The sequence below is a fragment of the Chelonia mydas genome, chromosome 20, assembly GCF_015237465.2.
Source record: "Chelonia mydas isolate rCheMyd1 chromosome 20, rCheMyd1.pri.v2, whole genome shotgun sequence".
NCBI classification, from domain to species: domain Eukaryota; kingdom Metazoa; phylum Chordata; order Testudines; family Cheloniidae; genus Chelonia; species Chelonia mydas.
This window is the reverse complement of record NC_051260.2, coordinates 17,784,866-17,809,011: the sequence shown is the minus strand read 5'-3', so window position 1 is coordinate 17,809,011 and position 24,146 is coordinate 17,784,866. Positions and strand designations below refer to the sequence as shown.

The window sequence follows — 24,146 nt, the reverse complement described above, 5'->3', positions numbered from 1 at the left end:
GTTGGGCCAATGCAAGATATTCCCTCCCCTGCCTTGTCCCTCTGACTTGGCCCAGGTCATGGCACGACAGGGAATTGAACCCAGGTCAGCAACCCAACGGCTGCACTGGGAGTTTGGTTCCACGGCTAATCGGGCCGTTTGCATTCATCCTTTTGCAGGCTGATTCTCTTTTAAAGGCCTGAGCTGACGTCATCTCCTCTTTCGGAACCAGCTCCCCTGGCTGTCGGGGCCAGAGTCTCAGCTGGGGTAAGGAGATGTCCCTCCATCAAAGTCAGCAGCGCAAGACCAATTGCCACCAGGGTATCCTAAACGTTAACAGCCTCCCAGCCTCAAATCCCTGCCTTGCACAGAGACTCCATGCAAGGCCTCGGCACCACTCACCAGCTCTGGAACACGGCCCTTGACCAGCCCCCCGACCTGGGCTGTGCTCAGCCCCAAATGCACAGACCTTGGGGCTCCGGTCTACGGAGCTAAAATCACCGCTGCAGAAGGAACAGCCCGAGTGCAGAGTCAGGGGGTCGTTACGAAGTGATCTCTCAGGGCTCCCAGCCGTGGGATGGGTAAACACCAAGGACCCAACCTTGGGTTCAACACTAGCCTGGGGGGTGACAAAAAGCCCCTCCCATCCACCAGCTGTTCGGGAAACGTGTGACAGTGGAAATGTTTCCATCAAATAGCTGGGGCGGGGGAGGCAAACGGCTGTTTGACAAGAATGCGACTCTTCATAGGACAGTGTTCTCTGTCAAAATTTCCAGGGTTTCAGTGAAAAATGGAAAACCAAAAATGTTCCAATTTTCTGATTTTTAAACGAAAAAAATCAATCGTTTCAATTTTGCTTGGGGGGGGGGTGACCTCCCAGCCCACTCTCGGCTCAAGATAGCTGCCAGTGGGCAAGCGTCACCGTCGCAGCCGCGGCAGAGGGGACAGCTGGATTCGGGCCCAGGGGAACTAAATGTTGCTCCATCAAAATCAACAGTGCCACCCCCGTTTGCACCCCGAGACCCTGACCCTTACCTGTGAATCCCACAGAAAAGTGCCTGGGGCCCATGGGGACTTTCCCCTCGGGCACCAAGACCTCCATACGCGGCATTTGATGTAGAGTTTCTTTAATTTTACTATCCTCACATGAGCCAGTCCTTGCAGCCCTCTCATTTCCTTCCACTTTGCAACACTTCTCGTAAGAACGCCCAGGACTGCACCACTCTGGTGAGCTCCTCCTCAGCCCGAGCATAGTTCTGGGCTTGCCAGTCAGGGTTTGACCAGCTGGGTCTAGCGTGCACCCTTGTCCTTCCCTCCCCTGGGCTCAGCTAGCAAAAGAGCATTACTAGCACACGCGTGTGGGCGGAGGACTTGCTGGGAAACGTACAATGTAGACAGATTGGACCAAATTCTCTGAAGAGCTCAGAGCCTCATTTCCAAGTCCATCTGCGGCCAGGTTTTCCAGAGTTCCACTCCCATGTGCTGAGCACTTTTGGACACCTAACCGCTTGTTTTGGTGCCGAAACAGGAGACAAGTTCTCTTGAAAATTCAGCCCCGATCACAGAATCGTAGGACTGGAAGGGACCTCAAGAGGCATCTAGTCTAGTCCCCTGCACTCATGGCAGGACTAAGGATTATCTAGACCATCCCTGACAGGTGTTTGTCCAACCTGCTCTTAAAAATCCCCAATGGCGGAGATTCCACAGCCTCCAGAGCTTCACCGATAATGGTGGGTCCTGGGCCCTTGTCAAGCTGGTCCTGAGCTCTGCAAACTTTGGTCCTCAAGCACAGACTAGCCGAGCTCCCAGGAAGCACCAGCAATGTCGGTGCAAGGGAGAAACATAGGAAAAACCACCGTGCCCACATGCCCACACATGGATGGATCCAAAGCCTTTGGCATCTGGGCTAACAGAATCGTGGGGATTAGAACCAGGGAAAGATTTGTGAGGTTCACGGTTATTCCGATCCTCCACAATCCAAGCAGGATTATTATTATTTACTAGGTTTCAGAGTAACAGCCGTGTTAGTCTGTATTCGCAAAAAGAAAAGGAGGACTTGTGGCACCTTAGAGACTAACCAATTTATTTGAGCATGAGCTTTCGTGAGCTACAGCTCACTTCATCGGATGCATACTGTGGAAATTGCAGAAGACATTATATACACAGACACCATGAAACAATACCTCCTCCCACCCCACCCTCCTGCTGGTAATAGCTTATCAGATAAGATAAGCTATTACCAGCAGGAGAGTGGGGTGGGAGGAGGTATTGTTTCATGGTGTCTGTGTATATAATGTCTTCTGCAATTTCCACAGTATGCATCCGATGAAGTGAGCTGTAGCTCACGAAAGCTCATGCTCAAATAAATTGGTTAGTCTCTAAGGTGCCACAAGTCCTCCTATTATTTACTAGTTGGCTGCTAACAAGGTGTGCTCCCATACCATGACAACTGCCCTACAATACGGTAACGGAAAGGCCAACCCACCGGGCACTGACCCAGGGACCTGCAGGACCAAAAGCATCAGCTACTAGAGCTTGACCGAAGGAATCAGGGCTCCCCTATCCCCTGCGGCTTGGGAGCAAGGGGGCCTGACCTGTGACACGCATTTGCCTGGGGGTTACACTGTGTTTATTATACAACATCATAACTCATCCCATAATAAATCCTGAAACCCCGGACTCTGAATCCCGCATTGGTCTCGTGCACTGCACGTCAGAAGCTTTTCAGTCAATTCAGCCCAGCACTTGGGCATTCATTCGGTTTTAATTTTGACTTCAGTGGAGTTAAACCCATCAGTAAAGTCAGCCACACGCCCAAATGCTTCGCTGAACCAGAGCCTTAATAGCGAGCAGGAGCAGCACCACCGAGCAGCTTAAATAAGAAGCAGTGTAAACAGGAATCCCAAGGCTGGATCAGATCCAAGGTCCCTCTCGACCACTGTCTCATCTCCTAGAGTGCCCAGTCCAGATGCTGTATAGGAAGCTATAAGAACCACTCCCCCCGCCCCACCCCACAGTAGCAGATGTGAGATAAGCTGCTCCTGGTGTCTACTATTAGATTGGCTTAAACCCTGAAGCACAAGGTTCAAAATCCCTCTCAAAATCTGTGTAGCTAATTAGGAGAACTCTGGGTACTCTTGCTAACCATATAAATTTCCAGTTCCCCTTTGAATCTTGCTAATTTTTTTGCCTTCTGTGACTTCCAGTGGCAGTGAGTTCCACAGACTAATCACACAGTGTGAAAAAGCATTTGCTTCCATCTGTTTTGAAGTGGGCTTCTTTTAAGTGAACATCCCCTGGCCCTTGCGTGATAAGACATGGGAGAACAGAAACTCCCGCTCTCCTTTCTCTGCCCCATTCTTTATTTTATGTACCGACCTCACTTCATCGCCTTTCCGAGGTCAACACTTCTAAGCTTTCCACTCTCTTTTCATAGCGGGTCTTTTCCATGCCAAAGCAGGGACCAGTCCGTTCTCAGGGTTTTCATTGTTTTGAGAAGTTCATTGGCAGAATAAACCGAGCCCATAGTCACTGTCCAGAGACAGGAAGATAATGCCCCTGAGATGGGTTTCTCTAGTAATAGCTAGGTTTCAGAGTAGCAGCCATGTTAGTCTGTATTCGCAAAAAGAAAAGGAGGACTTGTGGCACCTTAGAGACTAACCAATTTATTTGAGCATAAGCTTTCGTGAGCTTTCATCGTAACTCCGATGAAGTGAGCTGTAGCTCACGAAAGCTTATGCTCAAATAAATTGGTTAGTCTCTAAGGTCTTTCTAGTAATAGCTAATGCATCCAGCCAAGGAACATCTGAATTCACTGCCTCTTGGCTTCCTATTAAGGCCCTGACATGGCAAAGACCTTGACTTTAAGCACATTCTTAAGTGCTGTGTTGAATAGGGATGGGATTGCTCATGGGTAATGTTCTCAGAAGCAGCTAAGCCTCTAAGTCACTTAGGCCTAGCTCCTCTAAGGTGTTTAGGCATCTAACACCCATTGATTTCAAGACTCTTTTTGCCGCTTGTAAACCACTGAGACAGCACCTTGAATGGATTGAACCAGCTGTGAATAGGGGAGGCCTGGCTTTATATCTCCCAGGAGAAACCAACATGTCACATCAAAACTCAAAAGGGACGCAGGGAGTAGAGTCTTTCCATACACAGCTACAAGAAACCAGTTTTATTCTAAAGTGCAACCATTAGACTTCTGAACGAAAGCCAAAAACCCAACAACACTTGATCATCTTACACCAGATCTCTGCCCCGCATTGTCACCACATTGAAGTGCTTGAACATTTGTACCAGAAAGGAGAAAACATGGCAATTTTCATCCATATTTACAACTTGGCACATAAAGTGTGTGTGTGTGTTTGTGTGTGTGTGTGTGAACAATGTCACACTGCAAAAATAAATATATTATTTACACATATAAATATATCTAGATAATCATTTTGTACAAGAATGCCCCATAGGAACTATTTTACGTAACAAACTAATTGAGAAGTGACAAATTTCTGAAATACATAACAAGCTAATGAAGGAGATAATATCTATTCAAAAAGTGCAAACCTTACTGAGTTTAGTGCAACAAAACAAATGAGGTTCATATTAATTATCCCCAACTAACTTCTTGTTATTTAGTTTTTTAAATTAGCAAATATAAAAGCTTTGAAGTCTGAGCCCTGAGTTCACTACGTTTACAAGTCTTAGTGTCTCTCCTTGGAAAGACATCAGCACGTTAACAGGGAAGCTCTTCATTGGGGTCTGTGAATGAATATTGATCTAAAACATTCTTAAACCCTTAACAAGGCTTCATTTCATTTTGAGCAGGTTTTTTTAAGCATTGCCAGAATCTACTGCCACAGGTTGCTGGCACAGGTGCACGTTACTATCTGAAGGGAGCTAATATTTTATTCTCCTTAACGTCTTTTGTTTTTTCTTTAACATCCAGAGTGATCTCAATTTTTTCTGGATTCTACATTTGCCCCATAAAAAGGCCTGACAGAAAGAGCCACGCTGCAGTGATCTATTCTACAGTCAAGACAGGTTAGACCCAGGGCGTATCACTGCTGGCCAGGGTACCCTGGGGTCCGAACAAGCAGCCACCCACACTCACAAACACGGCTAGCCAGGAGCAAGCTTAAGATTCAAACTCTTATTTTCCCATCCCTCATTCAATCTCTAACAACTTCACCTGTGCAAAAACATGGGTTCATTTTCTCGTCCACTTCCCGAGTTGCTTGCGCAAACCAAAGGCAGGACTGAACATTCCTTTTACAGAAAACAACAGCATAAGAGGAAGGGAAAAAAGCAACAACTGGCCTTAAAGGCAACTGGACTGAGCCAACGCTTCTTGCATCCCTCCGCTCAGACTGCAGGGCAGCGTTGGCCTCCTGCTCACTCCAGCAGATACCAGCGCCCTCTGCTACGCAGCCCGCTGTCCGGCTAATAGCAAAGACTCCTTGCTTGAGATTTAAGGAAGTCGTCGCATTTTCTAGAAATTGAAACAAAAGGACCTAATTCAATTATGTCCTTTAACCCTAAAATTACTATGATTGTTCCCCGTTTGAGCTCTAGGGATGAAAAGGGCTGGATCTGAGGCAGGCATCCATCGTCATGGGGAAGGGTGTGCATTATAGCGGCATGAGAAGACCCCAAGTGAGACTGGGGCCGTGTTGGGCCGGGTGCTGTACAAACGTAGTGCAAGAGACACTGCCAGCCCCAAAGAGCAGGAAACAGAGGCCTTGAGAGGCAACTCAGCGGAGGTCAGTACAGAGCCAGGACTGGAACCCAGAGCTCCTGACTTGCCGGCCACTGGACCACCCAGCACCCAGCTGACTCTTGTTAAAGATGCACTGCGAGTGCAGAGAGAGACAGAGGTGCAGGATGGACACATTTCAGAGTGTTCAGCCTCCGAAATATTTGAGACCAGGCCAGAGTAGGGAGCTGGGAGAGGGAGGGACGACAAACCACTCTAGAACCAGTGCTACTGGGAGAGCTTGTTGCACTTAACTACAATCAGCCACTTCCCTCTTGCTAATCTGAGCCCCCAGCCTGCCCCGTCTCTTTTCAGCTCTGTCACTTTGCTAAACTAACGCAGGCAAACGCTGCAGCAGAAAACAAATGCAACAGAGAGAAAAGCCAGCGAAAGACATGTGACAAAGGAAGGAGGCTGGTAACATGTTTAAATACCTGGTGCATAAGCCAACTTCTGGCTGCAGACATGTCCAGCTGTGTCAGGTGTGCGTTGTTTCTACTTGGAGGCAATTCCTTCCTGCCTCACAACACACATAGAGGGCAGGACTCATCTCTTCCAGCAGGGCCAGGGAAGGAGGGACACACACACGCGTGCACACACTCCCAGAGTACAGAGAGGATGAGAATGTTTCTACTGCAAAATAACTTCTTGTAGCAAAATAATGTCTATTTTCCAGGGGAAAAATATCTCCAATAAGTGAAACTTAACATGTGGAAAGAGCCAGTACAAGGCTCCCTGCTTAAATGGAACAAAAGTCCCTAGATTTTGTTCTGACTCCCTGCAAAAGGGTAAATTTCACCTTCTAAGCACAAACTAACTTCACTGTAACCAAGAGCTGCCTCCATGGACACATTTAAACCATTCACACCTTCCATTCCCCTTCACTAGGGTAAACAATTTCACTGGATCAGATCTGTGGCTTCCACGGCCCAGCTTGTCTGATCAAAGGCTCTGGAAGGGGAGCAGGGGTTAATTTTAAAATAAGGATGTTGCAATTCAGCCAAAGCTGTTCCTTTTTTAAACATAAATGAATAAAATGGGAATGACCTTTTCACGGTTCTCTGCTGGGCCACGGCCACGCGCAGTCTGTCTCCACAGTTAGAGCAACGGGAGTAAGGTTTTCCACTTTTCTTCGGGATATTCCAGCAGCGGAAACATCGTACCCTGTACTTTTTGTACCTGGGGGGGGGGGGGGGGGAAATCAGTTGGTTCAGATAATTACATTTTTAGCCAAAAGTGGAATAATCATTTTATTTCCCCTTAGTCTTTTGAAATGTTCCCTCTGCTTAGAAGGGGGATATTTAGGGTGGAATTTATTTAGGAAAATGCCTTGGGCCAAGTTTTTTGGAAATGGGGCCCAGATTCTCAAAGGTCTTTAGGTGCCTTGAAATCAAGAGGAGTTAGGCAACTTTTGAGAATCTGGGCCAGGGTTCAGCTCTTAAATCCATATTTAGGGGCCTTGCCAGCCCCAAGTGTCCAAAACCAACGAGTCAGCAGACCCTCAAAAAAATCAAGGGGTTAGCTTAAAAATCAAACAAACAAAAAATAAAATGTTGATTTTTTTTGGTAATTGCAGTCAGGCTTCAGAGCCTTTATATGGTAGACTAGGGTCATGTTTTCAGCTCTGTAATCATTTTTCAAAGTTTAAAGCTTTCATTCTGATCCGTTTTTCAAAAATTAAAGCTTAGTGTTTTGGGTAATCACATGACTCTGGGAGACGGAGCTTCCAGCAAAATACCAATTGTGGCAAGATTCCCAATAAGATCATGGGAGCCGGCAATATTGATTTAGGCACCTAAATAAGAGCATGGCGTCGCTGCCATCTTACGCCAGGCACCTACCCAGTTTTAACCCAAACTGCTGCATCAGTGGGAACTGCTGGGTGCTCAGAACGTGGAAACAAGCTGCTCGTTTAGGTGCCTGAATACAGGAATCTAACCTCAGTCCTGCAAACACTTACCCACATAGTTAATTTTGCACAGACCCTGGCCTGGCCCTTTTGTGCACAGTTTCAGAAAGCAACACCAGCAGCACGATGTCACAGGTACCTGATGCCACAAGCGTTGCAGAGTGGGGTGCCGTCCTCAGCAATCCTCCACAGGGGAGTTTTCCTCGTCTGGCAGGACGCGCAACACTTACTACCTAAGGAACAGACAAAGCGTCAGACGTGGGCTGCGTGGTGGCTTTATTGCGTAGTTTCATGGAGTTTAAGGCCAGAAGGCATCATGCATTGAGTGCAGGGGACTGCACCATGACCTATTGACACCCCTTCCAGCCCTACCCTTCTATGATTAGATCATCTAGCCTGACCTCCTACCTGCCACAGGCCATTACATTTCACCCGTTTTACCCCTATATTGAGCCCAATAACTTGTGTTTTGCTAAAACACCTCCCCAGTCTGGATATAAAGACCTCATGAGATGAAGAACCCACCACTTCCCTTGGTAGCGTTTTTCCAATGGTGAGTCACCCTCCCTGTTAAAAATTTGTGCCTAATTTCTGATGTGCCTTATGTCACAGCAAGACAAAGCAACAGCTCTGGGTGTATTAAAACCACAATCCCCAGGTACTGGAAAACAAGTGAAAGGGCTTAGAGATCTATTTATTTTCTGGTGGATAAACATGGTTTTAGTTTGTGGTGTGGCAGAAGAAAAGGAAAAGAAAGTCACAATAGGTACAATACCGTTGTGACTTCATTTTGTCATAGCTTTTCCTATCAACTGTATCTCCAGAACTAAGCCTATAATTAAATAACACAGCTACAAAACCAGTGTCCAGTCATACAAGTACTTATTGTGCTTACAACCATGGAGCATTGCCTGTTGAAAATTAAGGGGACTGCTCACAGCAGTAAGTTCTACACCTGGGAGTAAGTACATATGAGAGGAGGCACTTCAGTTACAAAAGCTCAGATCCTCCGCTGGCGTAAATCAGCAGCAGACGCCTCAGAAGGTTGTGGAAGTGCCTTCACTGAAGGTTTTCAAAAGGAGGCTGGATAGCCATCTCGGATGGTTTAGACACAACAAATCCTGCATCTTGGCAGGGGGTTAGACTAGGTGACCCTTGTGGTCCCTTCTAACCCTGTGGTTCTGTGAGTCTATGGCTGCTCCTTGGAGTTATGTCTGACTTCCACCAGCTAGGATCTGGCTAGACAGGGATTTAAGTGGAGTATACATCTTAAGCTGGTCTCTGCACAGGACTGAATTTCTCCCTGCAATAGTAGAATCAGACCCAGTATCGGTATTTATAGCTGCCCCAATCATTTCAGAGTGTTACCATTAGATAGTAAAGGTTTCTGTTTCTGAAAAGCAACATACTCTGGACAGAGAGGGAGCCTTGATCCTCCTCAGAACTGCTGGCTCTGCAGAATTCTCTTGTTAAAGAGATTTGCCTTGGATTTGGGTTACGGCTTCTTTTCCCATACATTACACTGCGGACAGATTAGATGAGACAGATTTTACCAGGTTGTGACATTACTTTCAAACAAACAAACCAAAGAGCAAAAACCAGTGGAACATCATTAAAAAAAAATCTTCCTCCCAAACCAACAAAAATTAGCTACCGAGGGTCAGATTTTCCATCTGCTTGTTGGGCAATCACGGATACCCAGCAAAGTGGCACAAAATGCCCCCAGATCAGCCTGTTGTGTTTTACAGCCTCTTTCCACTGGTGTCGATGACAGTACAAGGTGCAGGACAGAGGAACTGCCATGATGGATCTGACCTACAGGCTGCCTAGTAAGGGGACAGCACAATAGAGTCATAGAGAATGACCTTGAGCGGATCACTGCGGACTACGTGGCTCTGGGAAGAAGGATAAAGGAGTTGGAGGCGCAAGTGGTGTTCTCGTCCATCCTCCCCGTGGAAGGAAAAGGCCTGGGTAGGGACCGTCGAATCGTGGAAGTCAACAAATGGCTACGCAGGTGGTGTCGGAGAGAAGGCTTTGGATTCTTTGACCACGGGATGGTGTTCCATGAAGGAGGAGTGCTGGGCAGAGACGGGCTCCATCTTACGAAGAGAGGGAAGAGCATCTTTGCCAGCAGGCTGGCTAACCTAGTGAGGAGGGCTTTAAACTAGGTTCACCGGGGGAAGGAGACCAAAGCCCTGAGGTAAGTGGGAAAGCGGGATACCGGGAGGAAGCACAGGCAGGAACATCTGTGAGGGGCGGGCTCCTGCCTCATACTGGGAATGAGGGGCGATCAACAGGTTATCTCAAGTGCTTATATACAAATGCACAAAGCCTTGGAAACAAGCAGGGAGAACTGGAGGTCCTGGTGATGTCAAGGAACTATGACGTGATTGGAATAACAGAGACTTGGTGGGATAACTCACATGACTGGAGTACTGTCATGGATGGTTATAAACTGTTCAGGAAGGACAGGCAGGGCAGAAAAGGTGGGGGAGTAGCACTGTATGCAAGGGAGCAGTATGACTGCTCAGAGCTCCGGTACGAAACTGTGGAAAAACCTGAGTGTCTCTGGATTAAGTTTAGAAGTGTGTGCAACAAGAGTGATGTAGTGGTGGGAGTCTGCTATAGACCACCGGACCAGGGGGATGAGGTGGATGAGGCTTTCTTCCGGCAACTCACAGTAGCTACTAGATCGCATGCCCTGATTCTCATGGGTGACTTTAATTTTCCTGATATTTGCTGGGAGAGCAATACAGCGGTGCATAGACAATCCAGGAAGTTTTTGGAAAGCGTAGGGGACAATTTCCTGGCGCAAGTGCTAGGGGAGCCAACTAGGGGGGGCGCTTTTCTTGACCTGCTGCTCACAAACCGGGAAGAATTAGTGGGGGAAGCAAAAGTGGATGGGAATCTGGGAGGCAGTGACCATGAGTTGGTTGAGTTCAGGATCCTGACGCAGGGAAGAAAGGTAAGCAGCAGGATACGGACCCTGGACTTCAGGAAAGCAGACTTCGACTCCCTCAGGGAACAGATGGCCAGGATCCCCTGGGGGACTAACATGAAGGGGAAGGGAGTCCAGGAGAGCTGGCTGTATTTCAAGGAATCCCTGTTGAGGTTACAGGGACAAACCATCCCGATGAGTCAAAAGAATAGTAAATATGGCAGGCGACCAGCTTGGCTTAATGGTGAAATCCTAGCGGATCTTAAACATAAAAAAGAAGCTTACAAGAAGTGGAAGGTTGGACATATGACCAGGGAAGAGTATAAAAATATTGCTCGGGCATGTAGGAAAGATATCAGGAGGGCCAAATCGCACCTGGAGCTGCAGCTAGCAAGAGATGTCAAGAGTAACAAGAAGGGTTTCTTCAGGTATGTTGGCAACAAGAAGAAAGCCAAGGAAAGTGTGGGCCCCTTACTGAATGAGGGAGGCAACCTAGTGACAGAGGATGTGGAAAAAGCTAATGTACTCAATGCTTTTTTTGCCTCTGTTTTCACTAACAAGGTCAGCTCCCAGACTGCTGCGCTGGGCATCACAAAATGGGGAAGAGATGGCCAGCCCTCTGTGGAGATAGAGGTGGTTAGGGACTATTTAGAAAAGCTGGACGTGCACAAGTCCATGGGGCCGGACGAGTTGCATCCGAGAGTGCTGAAGGAATTGGCGGCTGTGATTGCAGAGCCCTTGGCCATTATCTTTGAAAATTCGTGGCGAACGGGGGAAGTCCCGGATGACTGGAAAAAGGCTAATGTAGTGCCAATCTTTAAAAAAGGGAAGAAGGAGGATCCTGGGAACTACAGGCCAGTCAGCCTCACCTCAGTCCCTGGAAAAATCATGGAGCAGGTCCTCAAAGAATCAATCCTGATGCACTTACATGAGAGGAAAGTGATCAGGAACAGTCAGCATGGATTCACCAAGGGAAGGTCATGCCTGACTAATCTAATCGCCTTTTATGATGAGATTACTGGTTCTGTGGATGAAGGGAAAGCAGTGGATGTATTGTTTCTTGACTTTAGCAAAGCTTTTGATACGGTCTCCCACAGTATTCTTGTCAGCAAGTTAAGGAAGTATGGGCTGGATGAATGCACTATAAGGTGGGTAGAAAGCTGGCTAGATTGTCGGGCTCAACGGGTAGTGATCAATGGCTCCATGTCTAGTTGGCAGCCGGTGTCAAGTGGAGTGCCCCAGGGGTCGGTCCTGGGGCCGGTTTTGTTCAATATCTTCATAAATGATCTGGAGGATGGTGTGGATTGCACTCTCAGCAAATTTGCGGATGATACTAAACTGGGAGGAGTGGTAGATACGCTGGAGGGCAGGGATAGGATACAGAAGGACCTAGACAAATTGGAGGATTGGGCCAAAAGAAATCTGATGAGGTTCAATAAGGATAAGTGCAGGGTCCTGCACTTAGGATGGAAGAATCCAATGCACCACTACAGACTAGGGACCGAATGGCTCGGCAGCAGTTCTGCGGAAAAGGACCTAGGGGTGACAGTGGACGAGAAGCTGGATATGAGTCAGCAGTGTGCCCTTGTTGCCAAGAAGGCCAATGGCATTTTGGGATGTATAAGTAGGGGCATAGCGAGCAGATCGAGGGACGTGATCGTTCCCCTCTATTCGACACTGGTGAGGCCTCATCTGGAGTACTGTGTCCAGTTTTGGGCCCCACACTACAAGAAGGATGTGGATAAATTGGAGAGAGTCCAGCGAAGGCCAACAAAAATGATTAGGGGTCTAGAGCACATGACTTATGAGGAGAGGCTGAGGGAGCTGGGATTGTTTAGTCTGCAGAAGAGAAGAATGAGGGGGGATTTGATAGCTGCTTTCAACTACCTGAAAGGGGGTTCCAAAGAGGATGGCTCTAGACTGTTCTCAATGGTAGCAGATGACAGAACGAGGAGTAATGGTCTCAAGTTGCAATGGGGGAGGTTTAGATTGGATATTAGGAAAAACTTTTTCACTAGGAGGGTGGTGAAACACTGGAATGCGTTACCTAGGGAGGTGGTAGAATCTCCTTCCTTAGAGGTTTTTAAGGTCAGGCTTGACAAAGCCCTGGCTGGGATGATTTAACTGGGAATTGGTCCTGCTTCGAGCAGGGGGTTGGACTAGATGACCTTCTGAGGTCCCTTCCAACCCTGATATTCTATGATTCTATGATTCTATGATTATGGCAGATGTGGGGTAATCTGCCCCCTATGTGGGTCTCATCCTAACCCCTAGTAATTAGGGATTGATATAAGACCTAAGGCAGGAAGTTTAATGTCCCTTCCAAAATGGTTATTAGCACCAGCGGTTAGTACTCCGGAGATGCTTATTTTCAATATCGTGTCCAAACCCTCTTGAATCTTGCTAAATTCTTGGCCTCTGTGACCTCCCATTGCAATGTGTTCCATGGCCTATTTGCACATTGCATTTGAAAAAGTATTTCCTATTCTCTGTTTGAATTTGCCAATTTCTGTTTTCCTTGAATGTGGCAATGGCAAATCAGGCCCCAGCTGTCTAAGGACTGAGGGGGAGCTGTTCAAAAATACCTGAAAGGATTTAGGCACAAAAGTCCCTTTCAAAAGTCAATGGAACTTGTGCTCCTAAAACACTTGGGTGGCTAAAAAACACTTCTCCCTCAATACCTGTCCAAATGTGGATTTTCAACATTTCCCCGTATCTCTACAGGCTAAAGGAGGCTGAAAACAGAACCAGAGTGAAGTCTCTTTTCTTCTGCTTCAAAAAACTTTAAAAGGAGTTTGGTGGTTGTATTTTGATGGACACTTTAGGAAGTGGGAGAAGACCAGACTGTCGTACGAGATATTACTGGAAGAGACAGTAAACCTCATGCTCCAGGGCTTAAACCACCTCTCTCTGATAGAGACTTAAAGTGGGGAGCAAATTATCCCACAGCTACTACTGCAGGGCTCTTACACCTGCCCTTGAGACAGCTGGTGGTGGCCACTGGCAGAGACTGGATCGTGGACTAGATGGGTGTTGGGGCTGAGCAGGTCTGGCAACACCTCTGGTCCTAAGTCAGTTTCCACTGGCTGCAGTTTAAAGTGCCAGAGAACAGACGATTTCCCACCCCCAAAAATCAGATCACTATGTAAGCAGAAAGCGCTAGAGGAGAGACAATGGAGCCTTTCCTCGGCTGGGATGGGGAAATGACATCATTTGTGTTACAATTACACACTGACAGAGTGTCAGGACAAATCCCAGCTCAGTATCTCTGACCCCCTCCCCCCGCAGAAAGGGGATCCCTACACAGAGCTGAACAGGTCCCCAGTATCCAAAGGCTGGGGGGAGGGGGAAGCTTGGAGGAGAGGTGGCAGGAGTTGGGGCTGGAGTTCCTCGAGCACCTGGAGAAGACACAGACACATACACAATAAACAATCATAAATCAAGGAACCTGCCCTCTTTGGTGCCACACGCCTTCCTGTTGCTTTCAGTACCTAGATACCACAGGGACTGGCACACCACAACACGTGATTGGAGAGAGCTCCATAGAGAGAGAGTGTGTGTGGGGAGGGATGGCTAAATAATGGGTGTGTATGGGGAGGGACAGATAGATAGATAGATAGATAGATAGATAGATAGATAGAATGGGGATAGAGGGGGGGTGGATGGGGATAGATAGGTAGATGGGGTGAATGGAGATAGATAGAGCTGGTGAATGGGCATAGATAGATAGAGGCGGTGGATGGGGATAGATAGATAGATAGGTGGGGTGGATGGGCATAGAGGTGGTGGATGGGGATAGACAGATTAGATAGATGGGGTGAATGGGGATGGGGGATGGATGGGGATAGATAGATAGATAGATAGATAGATAGAGGGGGATGATGGGGATAGATCGATCGATAGATCATGGGCCTGTTTGGCAAGTGGATGGATGGATAAATCCTGGGTGTGTAGAGGGGTAGCTAGCAAGCTAGCTCGGGGTGCCTATGTGGGTCCTTTAGACAGACAGAAAAGCCATGTCTCCCTTAGCAGAGAGCCAGTGATCAGTGCCCGCGCTGTGGCAGGAGCCCTGTACCTGCTGTACCGTGGGCGGATGAGGAGCTGGTACTCATCGGAGCTGCCTTGGCAAAGACACAGGCGCATGCAGAGGGTCACCCCCTGGAAAGAGGGGTCTCGGGCCTCAGCGCTCCGGCTGGGTGCGGGCTGCTTGCGGGGATTTCTCCTCCTGCAGCCGGGCTCAGGCTGGCTGGGGCTGCCGGCCCCTGGCTCCCAGCTCCGCCCCTCCTGCCCGGCCGCCCCGGCCTCTCTGGAGGGGTTGCCATTGCAGTCTATGGGGAGGAGGCAGGGGGACATCGTTTGGGGCCCTGCCCTCGTCTCGGGGCGGCTGGCGGGGGCCGCCGCGCCGGACACCAGATGAGAACAATGCAGGCTGATGAGACTCAGGGTGTCCATGGGGCTGCAGGTGCCCAGGGAAGCGAGGGGGCTGGCGCCGGCCTGGGGCTGCGGGGCGCTGCGCCCTGGGCGCACGGCTGGCCCCGGCGGCGGCGGCGGCTGCGCCCTGGGCGCACGGCTCGGCTCCTCCTGGCCCCCCGGCGCCTGGGGCAGCCGCTGGGCGGACTCCTGCAGGAAGCTCAGGGCGCTGCTGTCGGGGACCTGCAGGCAACAGGCCATGCTGGGCAGGGGCTCCGGGCGGGGGCGCCCCGCGGGCCTGGGGGGGAGAACAAGGGCGTTAGGGGGGGACGGGGCACCCAGGGGCCCGCGGGAGGGGGGACAGGGGCAGCTCCCCAGTCAGCCGCCCCCCGGGCAGGTCCCCCCCCCCGGAACCTGATCACCCTCCCCGTCGCCCGGGGCAGCTCCCCACTCAGCCCCCCCAGGGTCAGCTCCCCCCCACCGAAGCCTGATCACTCTCCCTGTCCCCGTGGGGTCTGATCACTCCCCCGGGGCAGCTCCCCACTCAGCCCCCCCCGGTCAGCTCCCCCCCACCGAAGCCTGATCACCCTCCCCGTCCCCCTCGGCAGCTCCCCACTCAGCCCCCCAGGGCAGGTCCCCCCCACCGAAGCCTGATCACCCTCCCCCTCCCCCTGGGGTCTGATCACTCCCCCCTCCCCCGGGGCAGCTCCCCACTCAGCCCCCCCAGGGTCAGCTCCCCCCCACCGAAGCCTGATCACCCTCCCCGTCCCCCTCGGCAGCTCCCCACTCAGCCCCCCGCCCCGGGCAGGTCCCCACTCACCCCCCCCCGTGGGCAGCTCCCCCCCGGGGTCTGATCACCCTCCCCCTCCCCCGGGGCAGCTCCCCCTCCTTCTCCCCCCGGCAGCCCCCCTCAGCCCCCCACTGGCCCCTCCCAGCCCCCAGGCTCAGGTCCCCCATCGACCTGCCCCCTCCCCCGCCTGGGCGCTGCCGGCCTCGGGATCCCGCCCGCAGCCCGGCCAATGGCAGCTGGAGGCTGCGGCTCGCGAGCTGCCCGCCCAAAACAGCCCCGGAGCTCGCGCCCAGCTCGAGAGCAAGTGCGTGGGGCCGATCCGGACCCCCCCTCCCGTGGGGCAAGTGCGTGGGGCCGGTCCGGACCCCCCTCCCCACGGGGCAAGTGCGTGGGGCCGATCCGGATCCCCCCCTCCCCCCGGGGCAAGTGCGTGGGGCCGATCCGGATCCTCCCCTCCCCCCGGGGCAAGTGCGTGGGGCCGATCCGGATCCTCCCCTCCCCCCGGGGCAAGTGCGTGGGGCCGATCCGGATCCCCCCCTCCCCACGGGGCAAGTGCGTGGGGCCGATCCGGATCCCCCCCTCCCCACGGGGCAAGAGCGTGGGGCCGATCCGGATCCTCCCCTCCCCCCGGGGCAAGTGCGTGGGGCCGATCCGGATCCTCCCCTCCCCACGGGGCAAGTGCGTGGGGCCGATCCGGATCCCCCCCTCCCCACGGGGCAAGTGCGTGGGGCCGATCCGGATCCTCCCCTCCCCCCGGGGCAAGTGCGTGGGGCCGATCCGGATCCTCCCCTCCCCCCGGGGCAAGTGCGTGGGGCCGATCCGGACCCTCCCCTCCCCCCGGGGCAAGTGCGTGGGGCCGATCCGGACCCTCCCCTCCCCCCGGGGCAAGTGCGTGGGGCCGATCCGGACCCTCCCCTCCCCCCGGGGCAAGTGCGTGGGGCCGATCCGGACCCTCCCCTCCCCCCGGGGCAAGTGCGTGGCGCCGATCCGGACCCTCCCCTCCCCCCGGGGCAAGTGCGTGGGGCCGATCCGGATCCCCCTCCCCACGGGGCAAGTGCGTGGGGCCGATCCGGATCCCCCCCTCCCCCCGGGGCAAGTGCGTGGGGCCGATCCGGATCCTCCCCTCCCCCCGGGGCAAGTGCGTGGGGCCGATCCGGATCCTCCCCTCCCCCCGGGGCAAGTGCGTGGGGCCGATCCGGACCCCCCCTCCCCACGGGGCAAGTGCGTGGGGCCGATCCGGACCCCCCCTCCCCACGGGGCAAGTGCGTGGGGCCGATCCGGATCCCCCCCTCCCGCCGGGGCAAGTGCGTGGGGCCGATCCGGACCCTCCCCTCCCCCCGGGGCAAGTGCGTGGGGCCGATCCGAATTCCCGTCCCGTCCCTACGGGCAGGTGCCTGGGGAGGAATCGGATCTCCCCTCCCTCCTGGGAGGCATGTCCACGGAACTTATCCCGATTCCTCGTCTCTTCCCCCACTCCCCCAGGGGACGGGTCCATGGGGCTGATCCGGATTCCCCCCGCGCGAGGGGAGGGGTGGGCGCCCAGGGCTGACCTGGCTCCCCGTCCCGGGCTGGCCGGGCCCCGGGCCGGGCTGCCGGGCTCTGGCTCCAGGCAGGGCGGGGAGAGCAGCTGCCGCAGGAGGGAGAAGTCGGGGGGGTGCCCGTCCAGGAACAGCTCCCCCTCCATGCGCGGGCCGGGAGCCTCGCTGCGGGGAGCGGCCGGTGCAAGGGGCAGCCCCAGCTGGGGGGACTTAACCGGACACACCTGGGCAGCGGGGGCCTCGCCCTATAAGAGCCCGGAGGGCCGGGGCTGGCCGCAGTAGGAGGACCGGGGGGAACAGCGGGGGGAGGTAGAAAGGGGCTGGCCGGTGTATGGGGACAGGAGGGGATCTCATGTCTATTTGTGCTGGTACGGGGGGTGCTGCCCCGGGGGGGGGGTTAATGTCCACCTGCCCCCCAGGGGCTGCAGCGGGTTTGCAGCTGGGGAGGGGCAGGGCCCCTGTCTAGCTCTGCCAAACCCTGAACCTGCTGAGGACCCCAGAGCTGCTCCCCCAATACTAGGGGCAGGCGCTCTCAGCCCCGTCTAGCTGGGGGGGACACAGGACCCCCGCCCCCAGTGTCCAGACCTGGTCTCCCCCTTGCCCTGGCTGCAGATGGTGAGCCCCACCTGCCTAACAACACAGCCCCTGCCCCTGCCTCCGCTGTTCCCTGCCCCCCAGTCAGTGGGGCAGCCCCAGATGCAACCTGGCAGGTGAGTAAGTGCTGTGTGTGACCCCCAGCTGTGAGTGCTGGATGGGGTGGGGGCGGGGACTCCCCCTGGGTACTGCTGTAGTAATGCCGGGGTGAATTTGCTCCCTCTCCCCCCCTCCCCCGCCACTCTGGCCTGTGCTTTGCAGGGGGTCCCACTAGGAGTTCCCAAGGGTCCCTTCTGGCCTGGGGGCCTGTGCACACAGCCGGGCCCTGCAGGGCCTGGGAGCCCCTCGGGCGCTTGGTGCCGCGTGGGCAGAGCGGCTGGATGGGCCAGAGGCCACAGCAAGGGAGCTGGGGCTTGGTTCAATCCCTGGCTGTGCCATGGCTGCCCTGGGTGGCTCTGGCAAGTCCCGGTGTGTCTGGGTCCCCATTCCCTCTGTCCTGGCTTGGGGGGAGCTCTCTGGGACTGGGTCTGCGCTGTACCCAGCACGATGAGGCCCATCGGACCTACCATAATACGCGCAATGAACAAGCCTGGGGGAAGAGCTGCCCTGGGGCAGTGCGTGGGGCTGATCTGAATTCCTGTCCCCACGGGCAGGTGCGTGGGTTTCAGGTCTCCTGCAGGCTCCAGGTGCCTGGCTTGGCAGAGCTGGGCAAGATGAATCCCACAGGGCTGGCTCTGGCATCCCACCCCATGCCGGGGAGCCCTAGGAGGCCGAGCAGCTCCTGGGGACTCAGCTCGGTTCCTGCGGGGTGAATGACCTTGGGCTCAGGAATCCAGACTGTCCATGGAGTGAGTCTGTCGGGCCTCAGACCACCTGCCCTCAGCTGTCCTACCAGTGCCAATCCATGCAGGGTGCTCACTGCCCTACCCGGGGGCTGGAACATTCCCACTGCCCCAGGCAGGAGACAAAGTGACCCTGCAAATGCCACCAAAGCTAAAAGGCTTCAGGTCAGACCCCCCAGTGACTTGCTAAGCTGCTGTGGCTGTTCACAGCCCCCTAGACCAACCAGCTTCCCAGCTCTTCCCCGCAGTGGGGGCTGGGTGGCGAGATGGTGCAGCAGAAACCAACTCTACCACTTGTGCACATCTCATGGGAGGGTGGAGGCACTGCCCCCACCTCTACAATGGAGCCACCTCTGGGGTGGGACACAACAGCTGTTTGTCAACCAGACAGCAACAGTTTAGCAGAGAGGGAGGGTGCGGCTGGGGGCAGATGCAGTATCCTCTCTTTGCAGGAAGCTAAAATAGTCAGCAGCTGGATGGGCGTTTGGCTTGCAAAGCTGGTTCCTGGCTTTCAGTGGGATCTGGGGCGTCTGGCCGCTCAGCTCCCCTTAAGCACCGATTCCAGGGGAGGAGCGCAGCAGCAGCCAGCTGTCCTGGGGCTCCCCCCAGCACCAGCCCAGCCAGCGCCTGCGTGTCCCCGTAAGATGCCTGCTAGCAGTGTGCACGCAATCTGGCAACCGCCTCGTCTTCCCTGGCCGATGTTTGCCCACCGCCCTGTGCTCCATGGGGGCTGCAGAAGGGTCTGGGTTCTGCAGCTGCCTGTGAAGCGCTGAAGCCCCTCAGTCTGCAGTGCTGGCACCAAAAAGGGGTAAATCTCGTGCCTCTGACCCTCAGCCCAGCTGTAGCTATTGCTTGGCTCCTGCTGGAAAGCGCGGGGCTCTCTGCTCCCTACTGTGCCCGTGTGGCCAGTCCCAGGCCTGTGGGCCAGGGAAGAGAGCAGGCAGCACGTCATACAAACGTGGGCTTTAATAATAAAATGTGGCTGCGGGAGGGGTGTTGGCCCTGATCCCGAGGTTACAGCGTGACACCGGGTGATCCAGAGTGACCAGCCCAGAGAACGTGCTGCTTTGGTCCCTGCCGTCCCATGTCAAACGGCACAGAGAACGCACCAAGGCCCCTAATGCATATTAAAGCATGCCATGAGAAACGGTGACCTCCAGACAGGAAGAATGCAGAGCACCCCCTGCTGGCCCCCCAAAACCTGCCCTCCTCCTGCTCCCTGGGATGAGCTGCAGGGTTTGGTAACCAACACCAAAAAATGCAGATTCCCTGAACAGAAAAGATAGGGCTGTTGTATAGCCCCACGTCGCCTCTGGGGCTGTGAGCACAGGTGCTGTGGGGGGGTGGCAGAGCTAGGATGGATGGGAAGGGGCTATTCTAGCATCTTTGCTGCTGACATCCCCTCCCCACCTCGGCCTGTAGGAAGCTCAGCGCTTCACCCTGGGCCTATAAAACTAACCCCTCCCCGCACCTCTCCATGTCACCAGCAGTGCTGCAGGCCCCCAGGGGGAGCCTTCTCCAACCAGCCCCCCTTGCTCTGGGCTCTATAAGGCCCAGCCCCAGAGCCACGGGCAGCCCAGCGACTCCTCCAGCCTTCAGTGGGGCTTGGGAACATGGCCATCCACGTAGAAGTTCCTGGTGATTTTGGGCAGGGTGAACTCCACCCCCTCCAGCTCTTTGGTGAGGATGATCTGACAGCCGAGCCGGGAGTTCTCCTGCAGCTGTGGGGCCAGGTCCAGCATGTCTTCCTCCCTAGGAAAGCCGAAGAGTCAAGGGTGAGCCTGCAGGGCAGGGGGGCGTTCGCTGGCTGGCAGCATTCTCCAGGATGACTGCAAGGGACTGTTTCCCTGAAATGCAGTTGCTGCTGTGGGGGAGGGCAGCTGCCCTGCAGGATTGCAAAGGGAAAGAACAGGCTTGGGGCTAAAACATTGGGCCCCAGGAGCCCTGGGTTCGAGTCACAGCTTCGGCAATGCCCACGGTGACCCGGGGGGAGGCACTGACTGGCTCTGGGCCTCAGTTTCCCTCACTTGTAAAATGGAGATAATTCTTCATTGGTCTGTTCAGACTATGAGGGGCAGGGATGCCACTGCTGCACCCAGCACACAGCGGGGCCGCTCTCGCTCCCTCGGCACTACTGGGGGAGGAATACAGTGTTTGGCTCTTGCAGAGCCCTGCCCTCCTGGTGGGGGCGGGGCGGGCAGCAGGGCCCAGGCACCCAGAGGCTGTTACCTTTCGTCAGGGACAGGCAGCTTGTCCACCAACTCCTGGCTCACGTAGACGTGGCAGGTGGAGCAAGCCAGGGAGGCTTCGCAGGCGCCTGGGAACACAAGAGTGGAAGGTCAGGGTGAAGACAAGGCCCCTGCAGTGGAAAGGGGGGAGGGGGGCCTGAGCTGCCCCCAGGGAGTAGGGGGAGCCCAGCTGTGTGTCTGTACAGTGAGGGCAGACTTCCCCATGGAACAAACAGGATCCTACTTGAGTCCCTCACCTCTGACCCCTCCCGCTGGCAGCTTCCCCCTCCTGTCCCTGGGCCCGGCTCTGGGACACCCTCCAGCAGCCTGCCTGCCGCCTCAGTGCCCCTGCTCCAAACGGACCCACTCTGGATTCTTGGGCCTCCCTCTCGTCCTCGGCCTCAGCTCCTGCCGGCTCCTATGGGGAAGAGGCGTCCGGCTACAGGGAGGGATGTGCGGTGACCATGAGCTGGAAGAGCCATGGGGGGAGGTGAGATAGAAGCTACAGCCTTGACCCCGCCCTGCCCCTTCCCACCTCCCTGCACCATGCCACCCTCTGGGGACTTGGCAAATCCCCTGAAACGCAGGGAGTGGCAATGAAGGTATTCCAGTGCTCCCGTGGCCATAGCGGACCCACAGAGCTGTCTGCGTCCCCTATTATCTGCCACCCAGCATGGGGGAGGGGAGGGCAAAGCGGCACAGACCTTCCAGTTCGATGTCGTGCCTCTGGGCCAGGCGGAGCACATCCTCCCCCACACGCCCCTGCACGGGGATCCGGCGCCCGGAACGGTCAATGAAAACCACGTTCACTCTAGAGGAGGGAAGGGGGGTGTTGGGGAAACACAATGAGATCCAGCGACCTCCTGGAACCTGCAGCCACTGGAAGATGGGGGCTAGCAGGATTATACAGAGTGACTGGAGCCAGGGCTGCTGACTGGGGTGGGTGGGGATCAGTTCTCGGGGCACACACAGCAAATGTCAGGGAAGCCTGTGAGCCAGCTGGAATGGCACCACAAGGCAATCCTGGTGCTTCTCCCTTCCGCCAGGGCGATTGACAGGCATTAGCCACGCACCTCCCAGCCACAGATTGCACAGTGCATTACAGAGCAAGGTCAGGGTCATCCTAGTCATGTAACAGGTGGGGAAACTGAGGCACAGAGCAAGCCAGAGACTCGCCCAAGGTCAGCAGCAGAGCTGGGAACGGAACCCTGGTCTCCCGAATCCCAGTCCAGCACTGCATCCACATGGCCATGCTGCCACTCTTGTAGGGCTATAGAGTCCCCCAGGACCCCATTCTCTGAGCACCCCTACAGAGGGTCAGGGGCAGGATCTGGAAATATCATTTGGGTACATCAGTGTTCACATCCACCTGGTGAGGGAGGCAGATATGATCCTCGTTTTACTGACCAGGGACAAAGAGGGGAGGTGAGTTGTCAGAGGTCACACAGGGAGTTCGTGATTAGAACCCAGGCATCCTGCACCCCAGTGCTGTGCTCAGCCCACTACTATCCCACATCCTTCTGGACCATGTCTGGCAGCCTCTGAAAACAGAGACCATCCTGGCTGAGGAAGCAGCATAAATCCTCCAACGCAATGGCTGTGAAGAGGGCCTGAGCTTAGTCCCATCCGCAGCTCCTGGTACTCACATGTCGCCCGCGGGCTCCGCTGTGCAGCTCTCGTCTTCCGCCTGGAACAGCCCTGGGGAAAACACATTGCAGCCCATGTCGCATCACACCCCCCCCCCGGGGCCTGTCAGCCCCACCTGAGCAGGGCAGGAGCTTGAAAGCACACGGGGCCCAGTTCAAATAGGCAATGGACGGAACGAGCGTCAGTCTCAAGCCAATATATACGGCGGGACCATTAATCCCAACTGGACTGAGACCTAAGGGCATTAGAAGCCCGATTCACACTGACTGGCAGCGGGGAGGGGGGTGCGTCCTCTAGGCACCCAATGCGTTTCACGCAGGCTCCCGCGAACAAGTCCGGCTGGAAACCGCAGCCTTGTCCCCAGCCGGGATCGGCACCCGTGCAGGCCCACTGGCGCCAGCCCTGTGCGACTGGCACGGAGGAGGGTCAGGCCGGGTTGCCATCACGCCCCACCAGGGTGACGATGAGAATTTGGGTCCCTTTGGTGGCTCCCCAGGTGACATGAGTCTGGTGGGTCTCAGCCCAGTTCACAGGGGTCCAAGCCCCCCCCCGGCCCCATGGCAGCTTCAGCAGGGAGGCCCAAGGCGGGGCCGGCCAGAGGCTGAGCCCGCTTCCCCCCCAGGCCTCCGCCCGCCGGCGGCTGGGAACCACCAACGGGGGGGGGTCCCGGTCGGGGGGGCCGGCCCCCTCCTCTACTGCCTGGGCCCCCAACGCCCCCACCCCATGGAGACAGGGGGGAGCTGGGCAGCCCCCCGGTTTCCAGCCCCCCGGCCTGGCCTCTCCCGGTTCCCAGCCCCCCCCACGGGGCTCGCCACCCCCCCGGCCCTCACCCCCCCGGCCTGGCCCCCCGGTTCCCAGCCCCCCCCCGGCCCTCACTCCCCCCGGCCTGGCCCCCCGGTTCCCAGCCCCCCGGCCCGGCCCCACCTGCCGTGCGGAAGCCCCGCCCCAGGCGGAGCCGGAGCCCCCCGGCCGCCCCCAGCATCAGGCGAGTCACCGACCCGCCAGCGCCGGCCACGGGGGCCGCCATGACACACGTCACGTGATGCAGGCCGGCGTCAGAGGTCACGGGGGCGGCTGCTGAGCCCGGGGGGAGGGGCTGGGACCAGGAGGGAGGGGTGGGGGGCAGGGCCCTGCTGGGGGGTGAGGGGCTGGGACCAGGAGGGGGGCTGGGACCAGGAGGGAGGGGTGGGGGGCAGGGCCCTGCTGGGGGGTGAGGGGCTGGGACCAGGAGGGAGGGGTGGGGGGCAGGGCCCTGCTGGGGGGTGAGGGGCTGGGACCAGGAGGGAGGGGTGGGGGGCAGGGCCCTGCTGGGGGGTGAGGGGCTGGGACCAGGAGGGGGGCTGGGACCAGGAGGAGGTGGTGGGGGGCAGGGCCCTGCTGGGGGGGGTGAGCGGCTGGGACCAGGAGGGAGGGGTGGGGGGCAGGGCCCTGCTGGGGGGTGAGGGGCTGGGACCAGGAGGGGGGCTGGGACCAGGAGGGAGGTGGTGGGGGGCAGGGCCCTGCTAGGGGGTGAGGGGCT

General features: G+C 55.6%; 2 protein-coding genes across 2 annotated transcripts; both read right to left on the bottom strand.

Annotated features, from left to right (window-relative positions):
- Positions 1-4,124: 4,124 nt before the first annotated feature.
- Positions 4,125-17,817, bottom strand: ZGLP1 (zinc finger GATA like protein 1). Its single transcript, XM_043532491.1, has 6 exons — positions 17,329-17,817; positions 14,654-15,286; positions 9,050-9,162; positions 7,780-7,873; positions 6,779-6,910; positions 4,125-5,467 (listed from the first exon to the last, which is right to left on the bottom strand). Exons 1-6 carry the CDS (start codon positions 17,460-17,462, stop codon positions 5,419-5,421), a joined length of 1,155 nt encoding a protein of 384 aa, XP_043388426.1. The 5' UTR covers positions 17,463-17,817; the 3' UTR covers positions 4,125-5,418.
- A 1,883-nt stretch (positions 17,818-19,700) lies between these two features.
- On the bottom strand, positions 19,701-23,679 carry FDX2 (ferredoxin 2). Its single transcript, XM_037888091.2, has 5 exons — positions 23,552-23,679; positions 22,627-22,678; positions 21,685-21,791; positions 20,982-21,069; positions 19,701-20,504 (listed from the first exon to the last, which is right to left on the bottom strand). The coding sequence occupies exons 1-5, from the start codon at positions 23,652-23,654 to the stop codon at positions 20,348-20,350; spliced, it is 507 nt and encodes a 168-aa protein (XP_037744019.1). The 5' UTR covers positions 23,655-23,679; the 3' UTR covers positions 19,701-20,347.
- Between the last annotated feature and the right edge of the window lie 467 nt (positions 23,680-24,146).

Excerpts from the sequence above, each read along its gene's own strand:
- ZGLP1 (XM_043532491.1), bottom strand. The coding sequence starts at position 17,462 with ATGGAGGGGGAGCTGTTCCTGGACGGGCACCCCCCCGACTTCTCCCTC. Across the intron at positions 15,287-17,328 it reads AGCCCGGGACGGGGAGCCAG|GCCCGCGGGGCGCCCCCGCC; the intron begins GTCAGCCCTGGG and ends TCTCCCCCCCAG. Across the intron at positions 7,874-9,049 it reads AGGCTCCCTCTCTGTCCAGA|GTAGTAAGTGTTGCGCGTCC; the intron begins GTATGTTGCTTT and ends TCTGTTCCTTAG.
- FDX2 (XM_037888091.2), bottom strand. The coding sequence starts at position 23,654 with ATGGCGGCCCCCGTGGCCGGCGCTGGCGGGTCGGTGACTCGCCTGATG. Across the intron at positions 21,070-21,684 it reads GCACGACATCGAACTGGAAG|GCGCCTGCGAAGCCTCCCTG; the intron begins GTCTGTGCCGCT and ends TTGTGTTCCCAG. Across the intron at positions 20,505-20,981 it reads CTGCCTGTCCCTGACGAAAG|GGAGGAAGACATGCTGGACC; the intron begins GTAACAGCCTCT and ends CGGCTTTCCTAG.